Source organism: Excalfactoria chinensis, chromosome 1 (genome assembly GCF_039878825.1).
Source record: "Excalfactoria chinensis isolate bCotChi1 chromosome 1, bCotChi1.hap2, whole genome shotgun sequence".
NCBI classification, from domain to species: Eukaryota; Metazoa; Chordata; class Aves; order Galliformes; family Phasianidae; genus Excalfactoria; species Excalfactoria chinensis.
This window is the reverse complement of record NC_092825.1, coordinates 111,907,504-111,932,369: the sequence shown is the minus strand read 5'-3', so window position 1 is coordinate 111,932,369 and position 24,866 is coordinate 111,907,504. Positions and strand designations below refer to the sequence as shown.

The window sequence follows — 24,866 nt, the reverse complement described above, 5'->3', positions numbered from 1 at the left end:
AGGGAGCCGAGCGCCGCCGCGCCGCGCCTCCCCCTCCCGCTGCCACCGCCGCCGCCGCCACCCTTTCCCGCGCCGCGCCCGGCACAGGCCCCGGCGGACGGCTGGCCCGAGACGGCGGGCAGCGGCGGCGGCGCGCTCCCTTCCGCCTTTTCCTGGGTCTCTCTCGGGCAGTGACGTGACGTGCTGACGGCGGGCCCGGCCCGGGGAGCTTGGCCGCTTCCACTCAGCTCCGAGCTCGGCCCCTCCCTCCCCTCCCGCCCGCCCGCCCGCCCCGCCGCAGCCGCCGCCGCGCTCGGCCCAGTCGCGCTGAGAGAGGCCGCGCCGAGCCGAGCGCCGCCGCCCGCCACCCGCACGGTAAGCAGCCCGGGAGCGGGCCCCGCCGCCCGGCCCGGCCCGGGCCTTCCCCTGCCCGCAGCAGGCCGCGGCGCAGGCCCCGAGGAGGCCGCAGGTAGGCCGCGCCAGGGCTCCGGCACCAGAGCGGGCCGCAGGGCTCGGGCCGGCATTTTCCGCGCGCCCGGGGCGGCCCTGGACGGCGGAGACGGCGGCGGGAGGGGGGCGGGAGCAGAGGGGGGAGGTTATGGGCCCGGGGGGAGGCGGGCGAGGTCGGTGCCAGGCCCCGGGCCCGGCCGAAGGGGGTTCGGAGAGTGTGTGGAGGAGGAGACAAAATGGCGGCGCGCGGGGGGGGGGGAGGCGGAGGGCGCCGGGCGCCATCTTGAATTAATCGCTCGCCACAGCCTGCGCCTAAGCGCAGCCCGGCCGGGCCGGAGGGGGGAGCCCCTGGCCCCGCTCTGCTCTGCGCGGCGCCGGGCCGCAGGTTCCGCAGAGGGACAGCCTGCCCACCCCGCCGCTCCCCCGCCTCTCCCTCCTCCCCGCCAGCGAGTCGCGGGGAAGCTCGACGCTTTCCGGCCCGCGGTAGCTTCCTGCGCTGCAGCGCCGGGGCTGTTAGTCTGCCTCCCGCCTGCCCGCGGCCTGGGCCGGGCGGGTTTTTGCGCAGCCGGCGCGGCGGTGGGAGGTTTGCCCTCAGCGTCCTGCCCCGCCGCCAGCGAGGACCCAGGTGAGGAGGCGCAGTGTTCCCGGCCCTTTGGGCCCCCCTCGGTTGTGGCCTCTTCTCCTCCAAGCTGACCGACCCCTCTGCTGCAGAGGTCTCCAGCACAGTGGAAAGTAGTTTCTGAGGGACGCCCAGGACTGGTTATATCCTTAACGTAGGTTTTGTTGAGCATTAGCTTAGGTGTCGCCTGGTGCTCAGAACCTCTGTGAAATCTGGAGAAAAGCCTCTTTTGTAACCAGTTTCTGCAAATACTCACATCCCTGAACTACAACAAAGAGAAAAAGACTTGTTTTTGTGTTTTGTTTTGTTTTTTTTACCGTGCCACAATGAAAACAGCAGTGCTGATTCTCCTGCCAAAACTGAGGGAGATGCATGAAGAAATAAACAGCAAAATGATTACACTGTCATCTTTGTAACATTGTTTTTATTCCATTTAATCACCTAGTTTTGGTGGGGGTTATATCCAAGATAAGGATTAGGCGCTGCAGGAGTCTCATTTTTAACCTTTCGTGTGTGTGATTGAGAACACGTGTGCACATGGCATTCTCTGTAAATGGGTCACGTAGGGAGAGTTATGATGCTGCAGCAGTGGCGTAGGCTGAACCCACGGTGGTCTCATGCCACCACAAAGCTTTGGACAGCTCAGGGCTCCAGTCCAGTTGGGACATGTGAGGCGTGCTGGTTTTTCGTGTGTTGTAGCAAGGCATGATGGGGACATGGTTGTGGTTGTACTCAAGTATTTTTAGTGTGGGCTGGGGCTTTTGGACAAGAATGGGAAATTTTGCTGTTCTTTGCTTTATTCTGGGATGAGAGTTTCACAATGTGGGTATTTGGTTTTTTTTTTTTCCTCCCATCCTGGATGAACAGATAAACTGTTCTTTCCTTAGGAGTACACAAAAGAGTAGTTTGTATATTTCTTTATACTAAGGATGGCTTTTCCAAGGTCTTCCCCCCCACCACCTTTTTTTTTTCTCTCTAGTTTCCTGCTTCCTATTTTTTAGCTGAAATACTGACCATTTCTGCTGCATATTAAAGGTCTTTATAGAGTTAATTTCTTTCAAGTAACTATTTTTAAAGTTGTCCTCTCTCTTGACAGCTTGGTCATTTCTTAGTTCATCTTGATTACCTTGCTAGGCCTATTAAGTCAAGGTTTTGTTTGTGGCAACGCTGTTTCATGTCTGCATTGCTTTTCTTGACTGATTGTATTCAGGAGGAGTTTTATGGGAAAGGCTGTATTTTGTTTGCAGAATTCATTTTATTGCTTACAGCTTAATAGTGTTCATTCCACAAATATGTTTGTTACTTTTTGTCCTTTCACTTGAAAATATTGCCTTGATATTCATAAAACCAAAACCAGGCGAAACTCTGAATAAACATGAAAGTCAATTTGTAAGAAATCACTGCCTTTACAGGTCAAATTAGGTGTTTTTAGGGTTGTGTTAGTTCTAAATCTACATAACAACAAACCCCAAACAAGTAAAAGGTGCATGGGTTTAGTTCTTTGGAGAGATGGAAACCCATTGCTAAGGTACTTGAGCTTTTCCCATTCTAGTTAGAAAAGCAGTTCCCAAATCACTGTGCTTTGAGCAAAGAACCATATAGATTCAGCCATTGAGAAGGACCAAGCGTTCTCTCTCTGGGCACCTGCTTCTCTTCGAGAGTTTTGGTTCCCAAACCAGAACTGGAAATGCTTCTGTCTGCTTCACTGCCAGAGCCCCCGTTCCTGAGGTAAGTGTTGCTGGAATGTTTTGAAGAGCTGAGAGGAGTTTCTGCCCTTCTTGAAACCTTGCAGGATGAGCTGCTGGAATTGCTCCTTAGCCTTAAGATAGAATTTAGGGCGATTACCAAGGAATGTGAAGGCATTTTGGTATGGTGTGCTCACAGTGAGGTGCTTTGGTATTTCTCACGTGGTAGAAGAGAGGTCTCACCGCAGAGTTGCCACTGGGTGCAGAACCACTAGGCGTACCTTCCTTTGTGTGGTGAACCTAGGAGCACTGCGCTGGTCCACTGATCAGATGAAGAGCAAACAGGAAGAAGCGCAGCATTTTTTCATGCGCTGCTTAGAAAGTTATACCCTGAAGTGCTTTCAGGATCTCTTTTTGATCCATTACCAGCAGCACATGTTTCTGTGTGTGAGTTTGTGCCCTACTGGAGCACTTTTCAAGCTTCTGTGGCTCTGCACAGCTGTAGGATTTGTGTACATGGATTTGCTGGCCGGATCTGGGTACAGAGTTCATTGTGGGAAACCATATGTAGGAAGAGATTCAGATAAAATGCTTCTTTTCCTTCTTTGGAAACCAAAGCATAGATGTGTGTCCTTTTAAAGACTGAGTCTTGAAAACTCAGTTGCCCGGGAAGCATCTCCAGTCGGTTTGTGTAGAACATGGGCCTTTATTTTGCAGTGTTATGCCCCTGTAGGTAAAAAGAGCTGGCTAATACAGAAGAGGCTGTGCTGGTACACAGAGTATGCAAGGTTTGCTGGGCTGTCGGCACAGTTGGCTGTGTCTTTGTAAAACTGCATCATGGTGAACACCACAGAGACTTGCTGGTTTTAGCAGCTATCACTGGGGATGTGGGCAGCAGTGGTAGAGAAAGTGGTATTGGTGGGTTTGCTCTGAAAGCTGGCATGTGGTGGTGCTCTCCAAGTCCCACCTGGAAGAGGACAGACAGTTGGAAGATAGAGAGCCCCACTTAGAGAGACAGTGAAGAATCTGGGGAAAGGAAAGGACAGGATAGAGAAAGTAGGAGTGCGTGAGTCATAAGCAGTGGGAATTTGTGGTGGTCAGGTGGGTGGCGAAAGCAGGAAATAGAAGAAACGGATGCCAGTTCCTCTAGTGGCTGGTGGTGAACTGACACTTCAGGCTAGTTGGGTTCCTGTTTATCAGAGGCCAGCATGTATGGTAACAAAGCCCTCACAAGCATAGTCATAATCAGCGTCTTGGCTTTTATCTGAAACCTGGATATGAGCACTAGCTTCCGATGGGCATTGTCAGAGGAAGGAGGCCCTGAGTTTTCACCAACCCTTAATGCCTCTGCCTCCTGCTCAGGAAATCTCCAGGAAGCTTATACAGTTTTGCTGCAAATTTATGGGTAGCGTGGTTTTGCGTGAGTTATGGGAGCGTGCTATAGTTGTAAACTGCAAAGATTAAGTGAGCAGATGAGCTAGTAATGGACAATGTAAGTACTAAGATGCTAGAAGTTAGAGTTCAACAAGAGTAAGATCTGAAAACCGCACTAAAGATGGCAGTGTGTATGGGAGAAATTTGTAGCAATTTGGCTGGCCGTGTTCTGATAGAAGTATACAACTTTGGGCAGGAATAAATCTTCAGTAATGATTGCATGAAACCTTGTTTCTGTTGTTGTTTCTCTGGCCTAGCAGAAGTTGATCACATCAGTCAAACAGGCTTTGCTGCAAATGACTGTTGCAACTTTGTGCTTTTATCCTCATAAATGTTAGTTGACGTCATTTTGAAAAGATGATGATTCTTAGGGAAACCTTGGGCAAAATCTTAATGTTTTTCTCTAGGCCTATTGTGAAGGTAGCAGCAAAGCTGGCGGATTCCTGTCACTGAAAAGTGGCTGGCGGGTAGGAGAACTGCTGAAGTCTGTGTTGTCCACTTGTACTGAAATACTAGGCAGCATTCTGCTGCCTCTTGCTGGTTAAGTGCTTATAAAGTTCGTTGTCTTTAAGTGGAAGTTTATGTTAGATCATATTTTACCCAACTAGGTTTGCCTTATCCTTATTACAATGCTTATATGCAAAGAGAAAAATACAGAGTAGAGTTTTGGATCTAGTTAGCGTTTTGACTTTGTGATGCCAAGTGGCTCTTTTGGTAAGAGTGAAAGTGTTAGGTGTTGAAGAAAAGATGATGTTCTGTTGACTGACTTACTGTGACTTTTGGCAATTTTTGAGAACTGGTGATATTTTAAATAGGAAAGCAAATTGGTACATTGTGGTGTGGCATGTGTATTCTAAATATTCACACATCTGAAGTTTGAAAACTCCTGGTGTTATACTCTGGAAACAGTTTACATTGTAGTCAGTTCCTGAAATGAACTAAGAGGAGTAACTTTCTCTTGGCTATCATATGCTCTTTCCAGTGTATGAACGGGGATGAGGCAGAAGTGAGGTGTTTCAGATTGCTAGCTGCCTACCTTTAACTTCGTCTTCTTGACCTTTCCTGCTTTGGGAACATTGTATCCCCTGCCACCCCAAAAAAACCCAAAAAAACCCAAAACCACTTGAGTGTGAACTTTCCTAGGCTTTATCTCATTGTTGTTGTTGATAATAAGGAAATCATCATATTTACATATCACTATATCACAGCTTTTTCTATTCTCTCTGTATTTCTGGTTTATTGACAAATGGCCTGGGATAGTCAAGAGATTGGCCTCCTCATAGTGAGTCGTGAATGTATGGTGCTTTGGGGTAGTAGTTCTCAAATGCCAAGTGGATGTACTCTGAGTGATATGTAGGCTGTCTTTAGGTCAAGAGATGTTCTCTGTTCAGTTTCATGTGCCCAAAATTTCCTGTGATGAGTATTGCACAGGCAGAGGCAACCTTCTTACCATAATGCTTATAACTTAAATAACCTTTCTTCTTTGCCTTCTACAGACACTGTGACTGATGAGAGTTAAAGGCCATGGATGAAGATGGGCTTGAATTGCAGCCACATGAGCCAAATGCATTTTTTGATCCAACAGGTCTGTCAGGAGATAATATGTAAATAAGAATGTACACATCAAATGCTATTGACTGCTCTTAGTTCATGCTGTCTTTGCTTAAAGGTGCTATGCTTCATCAGTGCTTTTGTAAAGGGTCGTCACTTCAGATTTTCATCAGCTTTTGTTACTCAAAGCAGTACAAATGAGCTACTCTTCTGTGAAGTAATAGTTATTTGGACTGGGGGAGAGCCTAAAATCTGGTAACCTGTTGTTCATTTTAGTTGTGTTAGCATCTACAGAGGATTTGCTTTATCAGCTCCTATATATCTGTCTGCCTGTTTTAATTGCTTATAAGCTATTATGATGGTTTTGCTAAATGGCTACATAGTGTCAAAGTTGAAGCAGAATAGAAGTGATTTCAATATTAACTGCTTCATCTGAGGTAGTTTTACAATGTAAATGTTAATTGTATTTTTCAGGAGCTGATGCCACACATATGGATGGAGATCAGATTGTTGTGGAAGTACAGGAAACAGTATTTGTTTCAGATGTAGTCGACTCAGATATAACTGTGCATAATTTTGTTCCTGACGATCCAGATTCTGTAGTAATCCAAGATGTCATTGAGGATGTTGTCATTGAGGATGTTCAGTGCCCAGATATTATGGAAGAGCCAGACGTATCTGAAACTGTCATTATTCCTGAACAAGTGCTGGACACAGACGTGGCTGAAGAGGTTTCTTTGGCTCATTGCACTGTTCCAGATGATGTTTTGGCTTCAGACATAACAGCAGAAGCAATGTCTATACCAGAACATGTACTGACGAGCGAGTCAATGCATGTACCTGAAGTTGGACATGTAGAACATGTAGTTCACGATAACGTTGAAGAAGCAGATATTGTCACTGATACTCTGGGAACAGATGTGGTTTCTGAAGAAGTCTTGGTGGCAGACTGCGCATCGGAAGCAGTGATCGATGCCAATGGGATCCCTGTGGAACATCAAGACGAGAAGGGCAACTGTGAAGATTATCTGATGATTTCTCGTAAGTGTCTTGGTAAAGCCATCAAAATTTTTATGATACGGGCTTGGGTGATACTCGGAATGTGTGAATGAAGGCTTACAACAGAATCAGAATCATATTTTCTGTATTATTGAAAGAAATGCAGGTCTCACTAACGTGTTTAAACTAAGGTATCTTTAAGAATGCGTACAAGCTAAACTTCTGGTGAAATTAATGGAGAGAACTACTGGCAAATGTATGACTGATTATAGATATGAACAATAGAGTAAGAATTCCAGTAAGCTGTATGCCGTGTTCTTAGTAAGCAGTCAAAGAAAATAAATGTGACATTGTTGGGAAAACCACTTATGTACCGGTTACAAAGATTACTGCCAAGTCAATAAGAAAACCTAAAACGTATTCAGTGGAAAAGGGGGAGTCAGAAAAGTGATTCTTGGAAGCCTGAAACACCAGTTTATCCTTGTCTTTTATTTTCCTGAAGGCCTCTCCTTCCGCTCCATTTACAGTTAGATACAAACCGCAGCATCTTTTTCCTTGCTTTTTAGGATGTGGTCTTTATTAAGCAGGGGACAGAGGTGTGCTGCTAATGAAAGAGCTCATAGCTGAGAAGCAGTTGTGAATATCTTAGTCTTCAGTAGAACAGTGGCACGATGCATTTGATTCACATTTCAGAAGGCTTAGAAAGTGGGCAAACACATCGTATTACTTATCCTTTTTCTACTGAGGATATCCATGAGTGTGAAGTAGAGCCTGTTCCAAGTATGTTATCTGTTGCAATGTTCACTTAGTGCAGCACCTGGGAACATCAAGCTGTCACTACTGAATGTGTTTTTCGTAGAAATAGAAAAGCTTTGTTAGGCTGATACATTTAATTGCAACTCCAGGCACTTCACTTTTGTCCAGCATTCAGTCACTCTGTTGATGAGGCATGTTTTTTGCCCTCCTTCACTTACCTTTTTTTTCCCTTGTTTTTCATTTGCTTTGGACGCTTCCTTTGAAATGTGTGATAATTTGTTTTAATTTTATGTTCTGTGCTTTTGGATTTTAATGTTGTTTCTCCTTACCTAAGATCACTGCATTTCTTAATTTATCATCTCTTGAGTTCCTTGAGTAACCTTGTGCAGCCATGTTTTGAGTTTATATGAGGTACTGTTAACTCTCTATGAAAACAAATGGGATAATGCAATATATGGATAACACGAGATACTGTAAAATTAAGCTGCAGGAACGTACTGAAGTGGAGAGAGAAGGGATCAAGAATGCTGCTCCTTGCAATATCATATATCCAAACTGATAAATGCTCTCTGTACGATACCCAGCATTTCAGTGAAGCTTTCCAGTTCTGGTCCCCACTTTGGTTAGATGAAATTAAGCTTAAATGCTTCTGCATGTGCAGCATAGTTAGACAATGAAGTGGATAACCCACTGATGGAGTTGAGACCTGACTGTAAGGGCCCTGCTGGTGATCGTTATGTGTTTCGTATCCTCTGCTGTAGTTCTTCCAAATGCTGTCACACCTGCTTCTCTGCTCACCCTTCCCCTGCAGGTTAGCATACTGCATCTTGGACAGCTGTGAAACCTCTCAGGCTGCAAGCACAGGAACACTTGGCATGCTGTTGTCTGCATTCATTTAGGGGGAGGGGTGGATAGAGAAGTCTCCCATTCAGCGTTTCTGGTGTAGTTGCATAGAGGGTTGAGGACTGAGAGTATTCCTTGATGCCATGTTGTGTGATCCCTAAAATACCCAACCAGCCTGTTAGATGTAGGTGTCGTCAGCAGTTGGTACCTGACAGAAAACAGGAATCTGATTGTTGTGCTGGGATAGTCATAGTTTTTTAGTCATATGCTTCTCCATATGTATTTCTGTGCTTTGATACTTTATTTAGCATTAAATTCCCCTGTATTGTCTTTCAAAGTAGTTTCTTTACATTCGGAACCTTAAATAAGGCAGCATTTAAAACATTTGTTTTTATTACCGAACATGTATCTTCTTTATTTGCGTTTAAAATGTTAAATACGTACTACTGCTCATTTTAAAGGGAAGCTCCCTATTACCACCTACTGTGTTTAAAGCCTGCATAACGAGTTCTTCTGGTTGCAGAGTCAGAGGCTAGTGCTTTCCCATCAAGTAAAGGCAATCTTTCCAAATAGTCTCTTCGTTGTGTGGAAGACATTATCTGAATTCATTTCCTTTCCTTTTCTTCTTTTGCATCAGCAGTTGTATGTGTTTATTCATCTTTTCTGTGGACTGTCTCAGTTCTTCAGCCGTAGGTGGCTTTTAGAAGGAAATAAAATCAACTCTGGTTTTTATTTATTCATCTTAACCTGTAAGTTCATGCTTGATTTTGGCAAACCTCCTTGAGCTGCTGGGGTGGATGTTGGAATATCATTTTGTCAGCCATTACAACAGCCAAATGTGGCTGCTTCCCAGAGCTGGGAGGTAGATGTTGTTAGGAATGGTTTTGCTCATCTTCTTTTCTCTGTTTGCTTGTAAAGCAGGCGGTGACACTTTGGGTTCTTTCTGTGTTCATAGGTTTTGCAGTCTGTGTTCTTGACAGAAGGCCATAGACCGAACCTTTTTGCTATCTTTTTCCTGTCCTTTGGCTTTCTTCAAATGTTTGCATTCTTGTTCCTGATGAACTGAGCCTACACAGATTTTTTTCCAATAAGATAATTTCTTCACTTTTATCTTGAAAATAGTGGTTTCAGAATGACTAATGTGTGTGTACATTAATGTTGCGTCTCTGCCTTTTTTCTTGGTTTCACACTGTTTGGTATCTTAAGTGAGTGTAGTCCCCGTGGGTTCCACTGTATGACTTCCCTTCAATAAATTGTAATTTCCAAGATAATGTTCCTTGGCACAGCTTCCGTTATCACTTGCTGGTTGATACACTCACCTTTTTTTCTTGGATGCTTTGCCCTCAAGCCTCCTTTTTTGGTCTGTAGTAGATCTGGGACACAGGAGGGCTGAGTCAGGTATATGTTCATTCATCAGAGAATGCAAACTGCTACTAATTAGTAGCTTGAAAAGGATTCAGGGAGGTTTGATAAGTCAGTTCTTCTTTCATGTAAGGCTTAACAAGCCAGTTTATGGGGATTGCCCATAAAGTTTGATCAGGAAAGGATTGATTGTGTTCTGACTCACACCCATCCACGTTGTTTGGTAGCAATTCTGAAGGCCTGTAAAATCATCTCTCTCCATGTAAAACAGTAATGGTGAGATAGGTGGTAGTTAGCAAAACCAAAAGAAAAAACAGCACTTTCTGGCAAAGGAGAGTTGTATTGTATTAAGGAAACTGAGGTTTTTGCTTGTTTGATTTTATTTATTTATATTTAACAATTTGGCAAAGTAAGATGCTTGAACTAGTTCCAAAAGACAAAGACATTGTACTCTGGTATTCTTGTATTTAATTGCAATAAAACCAGCGAGGCACTGAGGAGCTTTGACCAGAGGAGTGTGGGGAGAGGAAGGGTCATCTTGCAAACTTTAAGTTGGACTTTTAGAAAGTTAAGTCGTGTATCCAAATGTCAGGTCCATGTCCTGTGACCAAGTTAGGTGCATCATTGCATGCTGTATCTGAACTAATGCATTTCATCACAAGAATCAGAATCCAGGATGCTCAAGGATACAGTGATGACTGTGACATTTCCTAGGTTCAGGGGAAGCACATCTGTTCTCATCCATGGATTAGTTGAAAGGAATGGATCTTATGTACACAGCCATAATGTTCGTGCCTTCACTGGTGCCATACCATAGTTGACTTTTGCCATACAGTAGACTTCTAATCAAGGAAACAGAATGTTTTGGTTTGCTTTTCTGCTGTAGCTAGTATAAATGGGTACCCCCCTCCTCACCTTTTTTTTTTTTCCCTTGAGGCCCTTAAGGATGCAGGAACTTTTTTCTTTCTGTGAGACAGAACTTGTTGCCTTGTGCTTTGCTCGGCCTTCAGCACGGGCCCCAGCAGTTGTTGCAGATGGGCCGCTCAGGAGGTCACCGTGAGAGTGAGGGAGAGTTCCCTCTGTCTGGGTGTTGCCTCGGTGCTCTCTCTGTTTTGTGGTCTGGGGAGCAGAACCAGAAGGGTGAGTGAGAGTTAGATGCTGAGGAAATGCTCCTTGATTGCTGCCCTGAGGGGAAATTCAGACTCTTAAGGGTATGCTATTGCTCATGTGTATGGGAAGGCATTGAAATGAAAATGGAGCACATTTCTCTTTTTCCCACAGGTTAGGGAACCTACTTTGCCGTTAAAGGAATAACTGGATGGTAAAAGAAATAAGTGAGCTAGGAATTCTTTGTTATCAAGCGAGGTACAAGTGAAATGCTTGTACCACACATAACTGAGTGGTCTGTCTGGGGAATGCAGCGTGCTTTTGATTATTTCAGGAGAAGCAAGAGAGTCAACTGTGTCCTTTTTGATTTTGAATAGGTAAATAGAGTAGTTTGTTTTGTGTGTTGGAATATCACTAATCATATTTTTTTTCTAGCGTGTGACTCAAGCTTAGTAACAACCTACTTTGTCTACCTGAAAAGAAATATAAGCTAAACTGACGATTTTAAGGTTGGTCAGATGGGCTTTTTGTGTGTGTGTTCTGTAATTTCAAAGAGGAATATGTGTGTGGGATCCTTTAATGGACTGTGAGTTTGAATGAAAAGTGTGAACATCATTGGAGCTCCAGCTTCTAACATTGATCAGTCAACTAGTTATGAATAATTTTCTGATTGTGTGACTGAGATACGTGGCAAATGTAGAAATACAAGGGAAGTGTCAAATAGAAATCAGATTTCATAAATGCTACCAGAGCGTTAAGGAATCGGTATAGATAAATGCTTATGTATATCCATAGGACAAAGTGCTGTGAAAGTGGTGCTTAGTGTGATAGATTACCTCTTCTCTTTTGCCTTGTTTCTCTCTTCTCGTCTTCTGTTCCTTTTTCTCTCCATGGCCCTTTCCTTCATGTTTCCCGTTTGTTACTATACTGCAGATGCTATTACTTTTTCAGGTTCTTCAAGGACTTAGTTTTTCATTTCTTACCATCTGTTGGAGTATTATATTTTTCCCTTTCGTATGAGAAGAGTTGGCATAGTACTTCTACAAATCAATTCCATTACATTTGAATGGTGCTGTTAAACAATACTTTGATTGAGAGACCAGGGAATATTCGGCGTGGAGAAGACTGAGGGGGTCTTATCAATGCTTATCAATATCTGAAGGACAGATGTCAAGAGAGTGGGGGCCGAGCTTTTTTTCAGTGGTGCCTGGTGACAATAAAGGGGCAATGGGCATAAACTGGAATGCAAAGTTCCGTCTGAATGTGAGGAGGAACTTCTTTACTGTGAGAGTGACAGAGCGCTGGAACAGGCTGCCCAGGGAGGTGGTGGAGTCTCCTCTGGAGGTGCTCCAGTGCTGCCTGGACACTTTCCTGTGCAAGCTGCTGTAAGGAACCTGCTTTAGCAGTGGGCTGCACCAGGTGACCTCCAGAGGTTCCTTCCAAGCCATACGGTTCTGTGGTTTTAAAAATACTGTTGGATATGGAGTGAAGTCAGGGATAAACAAATAAGAAATTGGGTAGGGAACTTTATTTTCATCATGTTGTTGAAAGGTGCTTTTGTACCTTGGAGAATTTACTTCGAAGAACAAACAGAGTGTATTTTTAAGATCCGGAATTCTTCTGTTGTATAAATGTTATGAGTGGATACTTCTATGTGTATTCTGTTTTTGTTAAAGGAAACCAACCTGTTCTGTACAGTGCATGTAGGTTTTTCTCTTTAATTGCTTCAGCCTTAATTCTCCTTCATTGAGTCTGTTCCAGCATCAGTTGAACTTGGCGGCAGACTTCCCCTTTGGCTTCAGTGGTGTAAAATCAGTCTACGCTGATTTGAAAGCCTTCCAAGTACACGTGTGTGACACTGGTAACAGCCAAGTTAAAGGAGAGCAGCTACACATACCTAATAGGAACCAAAGCAAGTCTTTTTGTCAGAGTTCCAGTGAAGTTTGAAGTTTCGTGTGTATACCGAAGAATTTATAGAAGTCCACTCAATAACCGAGTGCATGTACTGTAGAGCTACGTTTCTAATGTGATTCAAAACAACATCTTAAGGTTTTTACTTCTGAAGTGCTTTGGGGTTCAGTTTTGAAGGATGTTAAATAGTCCCTGGCCGTCATTTTTTTAAATACTGTGCTACTTGGAAGGAACTGTAGAACTGTCACAGATCCTGAATAAGAGTCTTAAGATTTCTGCTGCTGTTCTTGTGAGGAGAGAGAAGCTAATTTATTTTCATGCTTGTTAATGCATTTAACTTTATCCCTATTTCTTTTTGAGTAATGGTGCCGTGTTGAGGGATCATACTTATATACCGTCATGTTTGATACACGAGACAGAATGCATGCTACTTTTATCTAACATAAAAGCTAATTAATTCATTGACTTCCTGGCAGGAGAACAACAGTAATGATCTTCTGAGCTTATGTCTTTTATTTTAAGTAGATCTTCAAGTAGAGAGAAGATTTGCAGTCACTGAGTAGTGGTAAAGTTGTGATGTAGTTATGAGGGTAGAGTTGTGTGTGCCAGTGAAACGAGCACGCTGTGTTAAAAGTTCTTATGTGCTACGCATGGTAGCTAAAAATGCTGCAGCAGTTACTGGACAGTTCTTATGCTTCTTTTTAGTGTATATCTTACACCTTCATGTTTTGAATCAAGGCTACAGTTGGCTCTGAGGGAGCTGAATCTGCCTTTAAACGTAGTATAGAGTGAACTCACCAATTTCAAAGGCATGTTGTCACATGAAGAATTCTTAAATAATCTCAGCGCTGTGAGAAAGTTGCGGAGCTTTTGGAACTGGAAGATCATGTAGAGGTTTTGAAATACTGGATTGGATTTTGTTAACGCATATTTAGCATTTTTTTCTTGAACACCCATGCTCGGCACAGTGAGATGGGGTGTGTGTGCGCATGTGCCCGTGGAGAGTGTGTCTTAAAAATCAGAAACGTGTTCCTTAGAAAACTGGCTGCTTGCCATGCTTGTGTGGGAGGCCCAGGCAAGTTATGGCAGTTCATGCTGGAGCTGGGTGTCAGCTCACTTCTGGGAGGGAGAGAAGAAAATTGGAGATGATAATCAGGAGAGTTGATAGGACCACGGAATAAAATCCAGTGCAGGTCCCCTCTGGTAATGGTTCTGTGAGTTGGATAGGTGCTGCAATGTGATGGCGGTGAAACTGAGTGGATGAGAAAAAGTGCAGCAGAAGAAGTATTAATAACACCACCTTGCAAGAAACCAGACTGAACTGGCAGAAGTAGTGCCACTTGCGTTAGGGAGAGTCAAGCAGTAGATAATGCTTTGGAAAATAAATGATTAACAGCTTATTAGACACAAAGGGGAAAACAGCTGAAACTGAGAATAAGTAAAATTACCCCACAGAGTAAGTACTAACGTGCCATTCCTCGCTACCACCATCTTGCTGCAGATCACAGTTTCCATAGCAGTGTTGCCTGGTGTGGTGCTTATGCTTCTAGGCATGCAACACACTTGCACTTTCCCCTTAACCAGAAGATATGACTTGAATTTATTTGTTTATTGACATTGATTTCAAGGATGTGAAAAAAAATTATGTATGGGTAGGTTATTTTTCACAATGTAATTTTAAACCGCTTCCAAATTTGAGAAATAAAATTTTTCATAAGTCTGTCTGTATATGGCTGGATAATTTTAATAACTTGTTTTTGTAGTGGATGATGCTGGTAAGATAGAACATGAAGGTTCTGCTGAAATTACCATGGAAGCAGAGTCAGAAAGTGGATCTTGTAAAGTGGATGGCATTTGTCCAGAAGTCATCAAGGTCTATATATTCAAAGCAGACCCTGGAGAAGATGATTTAGGTAAAACATGCTCATTTTAGAATACTCCAACCTGACATGTGAAATTTTGCATAATTAGAGACGATGGTTTCTCTCAAGTCAGCTGTAAGGAGCTGTGGGTCTAAATGTGAAAGAGTTGCAAACTTTTAGTTTTCTACAGTTTAGAATAGAATTTGAACAAAATGTATTAAAATATTTTGTCCTGGTCTTCCTGATTAGGGGGCACAGTAGACGTTGTGGAGAGCGAGCCAGAAAATGATCACGCAGTTGGCTTACTTGATCAAAATAGCAGTATTCGTATTCCAAGGGAGAAAATGGTTTACATGACCGTAAATGATTCTCAGCACGAAGACGAAGATTTAAGTAAGTAGGTGGCTTTCATTTGGGAACGGGGATTTTCACTTTCAGCAGTACAGTTCTTATTAATTTTTTTCTTGATTTCTGTTTCTCTTAGATGTTGCAGAAATAGCCGATGAGGTTTACATGGAAGTGATAGTAGGAGAGGAAGATGCAGCAGTCACCCATGAGCAGCAAATTGATGACAATGAGATTAAAACTTTCATGCCAATAGCATGGGCAGCAGCTTATGGTAAGTAATATTCACAGAATTCTTCTTGGTGACACTATGAGAAAGTACTGGGTTGGTTTTTGGAGGGCAGTGGAACGTCTGTGCTTTTGTACCTGTTTTAGTCTAGGAATTGTTTCTGAGCATAATGAGGCTTAAAATTAAAAAGAAGAGAAGAGAGGAGTTGCAAAACAGGCTTCTTTCTATTCCTTTTTTATCAGACCTTCTCCTTCACATTGTCATGATGTGGAACAGGAAGTGCAGAACCTTTCAGTTGAAAAATTGCATCTCAATTACATTTGTCTGTCACAATTTTAGTATATATTGATTGGGAACAGGACTCTGTGTCTTTTTATTTGGGAAGAAAAAAGCAGATGGGAATATGTGGCATTCAGTGTAACTATGAAGAGCATCGATGACCTTTAGCTTGGTTTAAGTGTTTTCTGGAAGGAACTCATAAATATGTGATTTCACAAATGGCAATAACTAATTAACAAAAAAGATGCTGGAGGGATACATCTTAAAATTATAACAGAGCCTTGACAGTATTTATTGAACATTAGTATCTGTGCACCAGCTGGTGCTTAAACCGATCTCCAAAACTTACATAGGCTGGTAGAGTAAAATCTTACCTCAGAAATTTTGCTTTATTGCTCCCATCCTCCTACTGAATGTACTTTGAGTAAATGAAGGAGAAGAAATAGTGGAGTAGAGAACAAAACTTAGGTTGTGTGTCTGCATGATGTGAATTTTGGTGATGGTGTCAGTAAACTACTGAGAGGGAAGTGCTGAGAATGCAACGCAGGGCTGGAATCGTGGATGTAAGTCAAGTGAGGGCAGGATTACAGGGAGCAGTGTGTGGTGAAAAGTGCTTAGGTTGTGGATGGTAATGCACCCAGAGCCTTGCCTTTGGCTGAATGTTGTTGGGCATAGTTTCAGTTCAGAGGAAAGGACAGAAGTCAGGTTGAGTGGGAATTCAAAATGAAATTAAGTGAACTCGAGAACGGTTGTAGGCGGAATGTTCAGTGATTGAGGAGAACTAGGAAAAAATTGAGCAGACCGCTAAGAACACAGAGGTAGAATTTGGAGTGGAGTTAAGAACATAAGAAACAGTAGAGTGATTGTGTCATCAGCAGTAAGCAACCCGACATGCAACTTGAGAGCTGGCGGGGAAGGGAAGAAATAATGAAGCATGAAGGCATGAGAATGGCTGAGGTTTGTCATTTGCACTTTGCAGAGCTCTTCTCTACTTCAAGAGATATTAAAAGTTGAGAACAAATGGGATCTTACAGTGGCAAACCTGTTTTGTTGTTGTATCATAGCAAAGCCCCATTCTTCTATGTATTGTATTTCAAAAGCTCCACACTTTTATTCTAGTATTAGAAAATGTTTAAGGCTATTTTTTCTTTTTTTTTTTCCTTTCTTTTCTTTTTTTTTTTTTTTTGTGTGTGTGTGTGTGTGTTACCATCTAGAAGGACTCTTCATACACCTACTGCAAACTGTACTATCTGTGTGTAAGATGTGAAACTTTTTTGTTCAATTTTTACATCACTTGCCATGTTTGCTGTTCACCACTTGAGCTAGCAGATAGATCAGAATCTTCAGGCTCTGCCCATGGCTGTTACTGTTCTGATTCTTTTTTCATTCAAGCATGAATTTACATTCACAGCAGTCTAATGAAGAGAACAGCTATTGAGCATCTTATTCTGACTCCCACTTTAGTCTTTCTGTCTTGTTTGCGTGCTGTTCTTTTAAACACAAAGGTCTGTGAAGCAAAGGTGGTTTTCTGTGTGTTACACATGCTTTCTATTCCCTGTAGGAATAGTTTTTGTTAAAATACAGAGGAGTGCAAAGAGCTTGCAGTGTAATTTGTGCGTGAGTTTATGGGCTGTTTAGAACAACTGACTGATCACAGTTTTGAAACATAGTTTGGGAGATTTAGTGAGGCGAATTCAGATTCCCAGAAGTGAATGAGAGCACATGTGGATGTATTTCAGGGCTGTTGAAGACCATCAGGTACAATAAACACTGTGGCCTGTTTTTGTTTACTGATGTTAAACATCTGGGGTGTAATTAGTAGCCAAAGAAATGCAAAAAATGTGCACCTAAACTCTTGGTGAAACGGAAAGCCTTTCATTCACTGCCATAAATTGTGTACTCCTGAAAAATTAGTTTTATGGAGCCAAGGCTTCCAGCTTGATATCATAGTACCAAGCACAGTTCATCATACTGAGCAGTTTTTTAATTCATCCTGTATGTTAGAATGGTTTAATTAAATGTCAAAACAGTCGTTTATTTTTTTCTTTTTTGTAAGTAGCATTATAGAGTGTGTTGCTCAGATAATCTGTGGTGTGATGACAAGAGGTAACCTTTAAACTTGCTTTATTAGGTAATAATAACGATGGCATTGAAAGTCGGAATGGCACTGCAAGTGCTCTTTTGCACATAGATGAGTCAGCGGGACTTGGGAGACTGGCAAAGCAAAAACCAAAGAAGAAAAGGAGACCTGAGTCCAGGCAGTATCAAACAGGTGAGTTGTGGCTCTCTGTGTGCTTGTCCGTAAACAAATGCTTTGCTGTTAGGATGTGTAATGCCTTTTAAAATGAATACTTGGAAAGTTGTTTTGTTGGCAACGCTTCTAGATCATGGAAGTGTGCATGTTTTCTTTTGAAGTTTTTCAATTAAACAGTATCATAGCAAAAGGTTAAAAAAAGAGAAGATGAACTTCACTTGCCACGCTGATAGAAGTATGTGCCACGTGTATAGAAAGTAACTTGTTTGTAAAGATAAGGTTAGATTGATAAACAGTACTCAGTAATAGTACTTTTAAAAAACTTTTTTGTCTTCATTGAAATTATACAGAACAGTACAGTTTGTTACACCATCTCAGCTAGTAACTGGTAAATATGAGAGTTGTATTTTTTTAGTGGATAGCTTTAATAAATGCCCTTTTTAAATTGTGAAATAAATTGCCTCAGTGTTCATTGCAGTGTTCTTACTTGTATCTGTAAGAACAAATACACTATTTTGGTGTTATTTGGTTTCTGCTACTGCTGTGTTACATTTTGAAGGGTTTCTTTGGTCTGATAAAGTTGAAAAGGCATGCAGCTTTTCTTTTGTAGCCCTGCCTTAAATTATACTAAAAGTTTCTTTCCAAACCATGACTTAACCGTAGGAGTTCTGTTTTGTCTAGCTCTGACTAAGTAAACCCAGCAAGTCTTAATTTTCAAGTTGGCTTTTTCTATTTCCAGCTACATATTCAGTTCTCCTAAAACACTGTTGAATAAGAGAGCTTCTTAGTGTGCCTAGACAAATTTGGTATAGGAAAATCAGGCTGATGGATCAGAGCAAACAAGTTCCAAAGCTTTGAGGTGTCTGTGTGTGAAACGTCTTCTCATTGATCTCTGCTTGGTAACTCTTCAGATGATAACTGACAGATGGCACTAGAAGGAGGTGTTAGTGTGGGGACATGGATTGTAGTCAGTGATAGGTGGCTGAACTGCCAAACCTGCAGATTCACGGAAGGTCAAAGATGACAGTGTGATAGGCTCACTGTGTAATGCTGAATGAGATGCCTGCTGCTCTTTGCACTGGTATTGGCTTTTGTGTGTGTTCAGTGCATGACCTCACAATTACCTGAGCTGAAAATCGATTGGATGATGCTTTGGTTGTCTCCACCTGAGATCAGTATTTCCTTTCTCCTGATGATGATAATAGATGAAAATACTAATTCTCTCCAATTCTTCTACTTAGCCCAGTAACAAGCTTGGTAATTGTATAGCGAAGCATGCGTGCCTGACTCGATCTTATTTAGCAATTGAGCTTAGTGCTAAGGTTGAAAGAAAAGAATGGACTGAAGCATAGAGTTGTTGAAAGGGTTTTCTCTGTTGTTTTTCAGCAATAATCATTGGCCCCGATGGTCATCCACTGACAGTCTATCCCTGCATGATTTGTGGAAAGAAATTTAAATCTAGAGGTTTCTTGAAAAGGCACATGAAAAACCACCCGGAGCACCTTCTTACTAAGAAAAAGTACAGATGCACAGACTGCGATTACACTACGAATAAGAAAATAAGTTTACATAACCACTTGGAGAGTCATAAGCTGACCAACAAAACAGAAAAGCTTATTGAGCGTGATGAGTGTGGGAAAAGCTTCTCTCACGCGGGAGCGTTGTTTGCGCACAAGATGGTGCACAGGGACAAAGGAGTGAATAAAATGCACAAGTGCAAATTCTGCGACTATGAGACAGCAGAACAAGGATTGCTAAGTCATCACCTTTTAGCTGTCCACAGCAAGAACTTTCCTCATATTTGTGTGGAGTGTGGCAAGGGATTTCGTCATCCGTCGGAGCTGAAGAAGCACATGCGAATCCACACTGGTGAGAAACCATACCAGTGCCAATATTGTGAATACCGATCTGCCGACTCTTCTAACTTGAAAACTCACGTAAAGACTAAACATAGCAAGGAAACGTCGTCCAAGTGTGATATTTGTTTCCAGACTTTTTCAGATACCAAAGAGCTACAGCAGCATACGCTTATGCATCAAGAAAGCAAAACACATCAGTGTTTGCATTGTGACCATAAGAGCTCAAACTCGAGTGATCTGAAACGACATATAATTTCAGTCCACACAAAAGACTATCCCCATAAGTGTGATATGTGTGATAAAGGCTTTCACCGGCCTTCGGAACTGAAAAAACACGTGGCGGCTCACAAGGGTAAAAAATTACACCAATGCAGACATTGTGACTTTAAGATTGCAGATCCGTTTATTCTGAGTCGCCACATACTCTCAGTTCACACAAAGGATCTTCCATTCAGGTGCAAGAGATGTAGGAAGGGCTTTAGGCAACAAAACGAGCTGAAAAAACACATGAAAACACACAGTGGCAGGAAAGTGTATCAATGCGAGTACTGTGAGTATAGCACTACAGACGCCTCAGGCTTCAAACGGCATGTTATTTCCATTCATACAAAAGACTACCCTCACCGATGTGAGTATTGCAAGAAGGGTTTCCGAAGGCCTTCAGAGAAGAACCAGCACATTATGCGGCATCATAAAGATGTTGGGCTGCCTTAAAGTCTCTTTCACAGACTTACGGCTGGAATTGCAAAGGAATTTTGCCTTTCGGGCAGTTAGCTTATTTTAAAGCCAATCACCTGCGATCACACACACAGACACAGACACACACACACACATGAGAGAGAAAAAAGAAAAACCAACAAAAAAAAAATACCCCCATACTGTGCATTTGATTTGTTGCTGTATAAAAATAGGATTATTGCTTCTAGTTGACTTTTATACCTTTTGTTCAATAGCGTGTTCTGAATTCTATTCAGTTTGTTTAATAAATGAAGAAAAGATGGCAACAATAAAGTTGCATTTAATAAAGTAAACCCTGTCTCTTAATGAATTTTTCAACCGTAATAGCTTAAGTATATTTATCTTACTGACCTCGTTGATACTCACAGTGTCCATGTTAATGCAGTTTTGTTGTGAGTTTTAAAACTATGAAATTTCTCTTGCTGAAATTGTCAGAGGTGTGTATGAAATGGGGAATTGTAATGCTAAAGTCACTAGGGCCCACCTGATTGTCTTGTTCTGACTATACAGACTTTGTGGCGAGTTAACTGTGTTACCTTTAAGGAGTTACACGTCAGACGTTATTGCGGGAAAGCTTCTGCATTTTAATTCAGGTTTCAAAGATGAAATTTTAAAATGGTTTGGGGCATTTTTATTGTTTTTTAATCGCATTTAAAAGTACGCTCAAACATGCTTGTTGTTCTGTGCTTCTTTGTCTCGGAAAGGTTTTGCGTGTTATAGAGGAGTTGGCTTTTTACTTTCAGTTTACTGCCGGCTTTGTATTGGAAACATGAATTACTGTTGTTCCGTTTGCAGAGTTGATAGGTCGCAACTGTCTGTATGTGCTGGTAAATGTATCTCCGCTGTAATGGTTTTATGTATGTTAGCATTTCTTTGGAGGAACGGTGTGCTGTTCAAGTCACGTTTCTATTCTGAGTTGACTTAGAATAAAATTTAAGACCAAGAGGTGCCTCGATTTTGGAAATGAGATGCTGACATTGGGAGCTTCAGAGGGGTCGGAACGGGGCAGTTAACGTTCGTAAGGAGTAGAGAGGTGTTTTCGTGTAGCTATCCTTCATCAGAACAGTAACTTAGGGCACTAGCAGAACTGTTTCTAAATGGAATGTTTTTCCTGAGCCATCAGCTGCTGTGTTGAGCTGCTGTTTATTAATGAGTACGGCATCCAGAATTAACCCAGTTCTTGTAGTCTTGTTTATAAACAGCTGGGAGAACATTACAATTATTGTACGCAGTTTTGCCACCTGAAGACTATTACAAAGTAGTGCTGTATCGTTTGCTAATTGCAGACTAAATAAGTGTACAAAGTGTGAAGTCATGTACGTTAACAACAACCGCTGGGCAAAAATAGAAAAAAGGATTTAATTATAAGCCAGATTTTAGGGCCCAGGCCCGCTCCCCTTTCTCAGATCCCCCCTGAAGCTGCCAGCTGGCTGTGCATTGCAGAATTTGGACCCAATTTGGACAGATTTGGAACCAACCAGTCACTAACTAATGGGTTCAGGGCCCGTCCCAGTGCTTTCCCTTGTTTGTAGGCAGGCGAGAGTCCTGTTAAACAGGAATTTCAGTAACCATCTCGAGTTTGGGGCCATAAAGGGACAAAGGTTTCCTCTCAGATGTGCACCTTCTAAACGTGCTGTATTAGGTTTTGTTACCGAACCCTTGTGTTTCACCGTAAGCTTCAGTACTTGTGTCTGTTTCGCTGGTTCAGGAGAGCCTAAAGCCACGTCCCTGCCTTGTACAACGCTGCTGCTTTGGATGCTGCCTGCCAGTGCCCCCCGGGCTTGTGCCGCGTGTAGCCCCGCCAGCGGCTGGCCGTCACCCTTTGGTGCGTGGCGCTGCTCTGCGCCTTGGCTGAAAGCCGCGCTGCAGTCAGTGGATGTTCTGTGTGGCCGTAGCTGTCCGCCTGTCGCCTACGGGTTGCCAAATGAGATGTGTTAAAACACACACTGGAGGTTCTCCACGCGCGTCTCTTTACAGAGAGTTCCCTTCTTTGGCTTCCCCCCTCCTCTTACGTTCAGGCATTTTCTCACTGGAAACCTGAGAAGTGTACAAAATGTGCATAAATTCCCATAGGATTTTAGCCATTTTTGACTTGATTTTTTTTAAATAAGCTGAAAGACAAAGAACACAATTTTACACGTTTGTTTTCTCTTACGTAGCCTGGAATCATACAAACACCTTTATTCTTTTTTGTTGTTGTTTTTTTTTAAGCACAACGTTGAAACTTTTTCTTTTTTTCTTTCTTTTTTTTTTTTTTTTTTTAATAATTGAGGGTTTGGTCAAGTGGAATTTTGTAAAATGTATTTGTCTGTATAAAGAGCAAATGGAAATATAGTTATTGTTAATGTACTGACATTAGTTACAGGTTAGTTTGAATCCTTAAATAATTTGCTTAGCAAATGCTATGAATGGATGTTTCAGTTTAATGTTTAAAAAAGGTACAGATTTTTACAAGGACATACTATAAATTATTGTTCTGTAGAAAACCCCCCTGTTAAATATTGTATACGTCCTTCCCTTCTGTACACTTTGTAAAAAAGACAAAAGGAAAAAAAACGAAGTACATAGAATCATATAGGGATGTGTGACATTATTGTAACTGTGTACTTGATAATAACGTGAAAAAATAAAATTCAAAGTATTTTCCTGTTAATGAATGTTGGGTCTATTTGATGCCGGTAACCGGGGCTGAGTGTTCGGAGGGGTGAGTTCCTGGTGAGACCTAACGCGCTTCAGCCTGTGTCTCTGCTCCCCGTGTCTTCAGCTCGTTGTGTCTGTTAGTGGGATGTCTGGGAAGGCAAGACAAGTAGACCATAGGTCTTCAAAACCCATCTTGGTGAAAGGTTTAATGTCTGTCATGCTTCTTTACGGTGCCTTAATCTTCTTCAGCGAGGTGGCAACCTCTTTAAGTGCTACTACACTGCCCCTCCCCCCCCATAAAAAAAAGGCAGACCTTGAGCCAGATGAGCTGTACCACTGCCACTGATGTTAACAAACTATGTTTCTCAGTGCCTCTTCTTTTGGCACGCAGTGGGGCAGGAGCTGGTGGCCCCGCTTGGCACCCTCTCCCTTGCCCTGTGCCAAAGCTCCTGGCTGGCTCTGTTTTGCTGCCTGTGCCCTGGTTCTTCAGCCCGCTGCTGCTTAGGGCTGCCCCTGGTAGCGGGGTTCGAGAGAGGGCTTGTGACTGCTGAAATGGGTCCTCCCGCTGCCCTGTCAGTGCTTAAGCTCAGCTGAATTAAACAGTGTAACCTGATGGCATCCAACTGCCTCCATTAACCCGATCGCAGAGCTGCTGCGGAGTGCCGCTGCCCTCTTGACCTGTGTGAAACAGGAGGAGGTGAAGCGTGGCTGCTAGCTGGCCCAGGTGCCCTCAGGATGTTTGCTCTCGTCTGGTGCCTTGAGGAAATGCTTGCTTGTTCACTCCTCATCTTGGTGTGATGTACAGCAAGGCTTACGTGGGGCAGCTCTTCATATTATGAAGCTGTGGCTCAGCTGCCCACCAGCTGCTTTTTTCTGTTTTCTCCATCCTCCCATGCTTCTCAGCCACTTACAGAGCCAACAATGCTCTGGGCACTGCAGAACACACACATTTGTGGCTGCTGGGAGTTAGAGGCAGGAGCAGTTGCTGCTTCTCGCACATGCGGACTGGCAAACCCTTCCCTCCTTGCATTCGTTCAGCCATAAAAGCCTGGCTGCTTGGCGGCCAGCCCGCTGGAGCTCCCCTGGGCGAGGTGCCCGCAGCCACACCAGCAGCAGGGCAGGCAGCAAAGCCTGGCGTCAATCAGGGCTTCCTTGAAAGCCTTACTTCCATTGGAAAGCCTAATTAGGAAAACACGAAGCCAGCTGACAGGTCGATGTGTTTCACTGGCTTATTAAAGGTAGTAATTAGAATGAAATGGTATATAATTAATAGGAAACAACATGTAAACAATTACGGCGGATGGAGGACTAGTGAAGGTGTGGCTGAGTGGATGTCAGTAAGCAGTGGGGCAGCAGCATGGTCTGCAGTGAGGAATTGGAAGGACAGGTGCCTCGCGCTCAGAGCAGGTCAGGGACAACACAGCGTACTGCTATTGGAGGCACTGACTGGGATTACAGAGGAACTCTGCACACCTGGAAAAGAGTTGCCACCGAACTGAAGGCACAACTTGGTATGTCATCTTGGCATGAGCCCAGGCAAAAAGAGGCGGTAACATGGCCCCTGTTTCTCTCTTGCACCAGCACGAATAGAGAACATTGTTAAGGCTGGTACCGCCAAGGCAGTGTTAGGAAAACTGGGGCATGTTACGTCTGACACAGCCCAGGAACACGAGGAATGTGAGGGCTGCATCCATCTGACGCAGTGAATCACTCCCCGCAGGCATGCACAGGTGTGGGAGCTGGGTGGTGCAGCAGCCCAAGTGGTCGGCAGAAGCAGAGAGATAAGAGAAATACGCGAAACTGAGGGTATTTATGCGTGTTTATCATTTACTATATTTTAAAACATAATAATGGTATGATTAATACCACTTTGCATATCAATCAGGACCTACTACCAGAGTGCTTTTCCTCAGCTGTTAGCCTGCCATACAGCAGCCTTGTCCTCTGCCAAGGAGCAATTTGAA

At 43.0% G+C, this 24,866-nt stretch overlaps 1 protein-coding gene across 3 annotated transcripts; it reads left to right on the top strand.

The window, feature by feature from the left end:
• Positions 1-227: 227 nt before the first annotated feature.
• Positions 228-22,913, top strand: ZFX (zinc finger protein X-linked). Of its 3 annotated transcripts, none has more exons than XM_072346179.1 (8): positions 228-354; positions 5,664-5,752; positions 6,193-6,759; positions 14,460-14,609; positions 14,808-14,951; positions 15,043-15,177; positions 17,543-17,683; positions 19,052-22,913. In XM_072346179.1, exons 2-8 carry the CDS (start codon positions 5,692-5,694, stop codon positions 20,236-20,238), a joined length of 2,385 nt encoding a protein of 794 aa, XP_072202280.1. In that variant the 5' UTR covers positions 228-354; positions 5,664-5,691; the 3' UTR covers positions 20,239-22,913. The 3 variants fall into 3 exon arrangements, with proteins under 3 accessions (XP_072202280.1, XP_072202294.1, XP_072202285.1); XM_072346184.1 differs by lacking the exon at positions 228-354 and adding an exon at positions 1,000-1,054 and having other exon boundaries at positions 19,052-22,907; XM_072346193.1 differs by lacking the exon at positions 14,460-14,609 and having other exon boundaries at positions 19,052-22,907.
• The last annotated feature ends 1,953 nt before the right edge of the window (positions 22,914-24,866 follow it).

What these genes read in the sequence shown, in the direction of transcription:
- ZFX (XM_072346179.1), top strand. Translation starts at nt 5,692, where the DNA reads ATGGATGAAGATGGGCTTGAATTGCAGCCACATGAGCCAAATGCATTT. An exon ending in GCACGAAGACGAAGATTTAA is followed by an intron (nt 14,952 to 15,042) that starts GTAAGTAGGTGG and finishes TGTTTCTCTTAG; the next exon opens with ATGTTGCAGAAATAGCCGAT. An exon ending in GTCCAGGCAGTATCAAACAG is followed by an intron (nt 17,684 to 19,051) that starts GTGAGTTGTGGC and finishes GTTGTTTTTCAG; the next exon opens with CAATAATCATTGGCCCCGAT.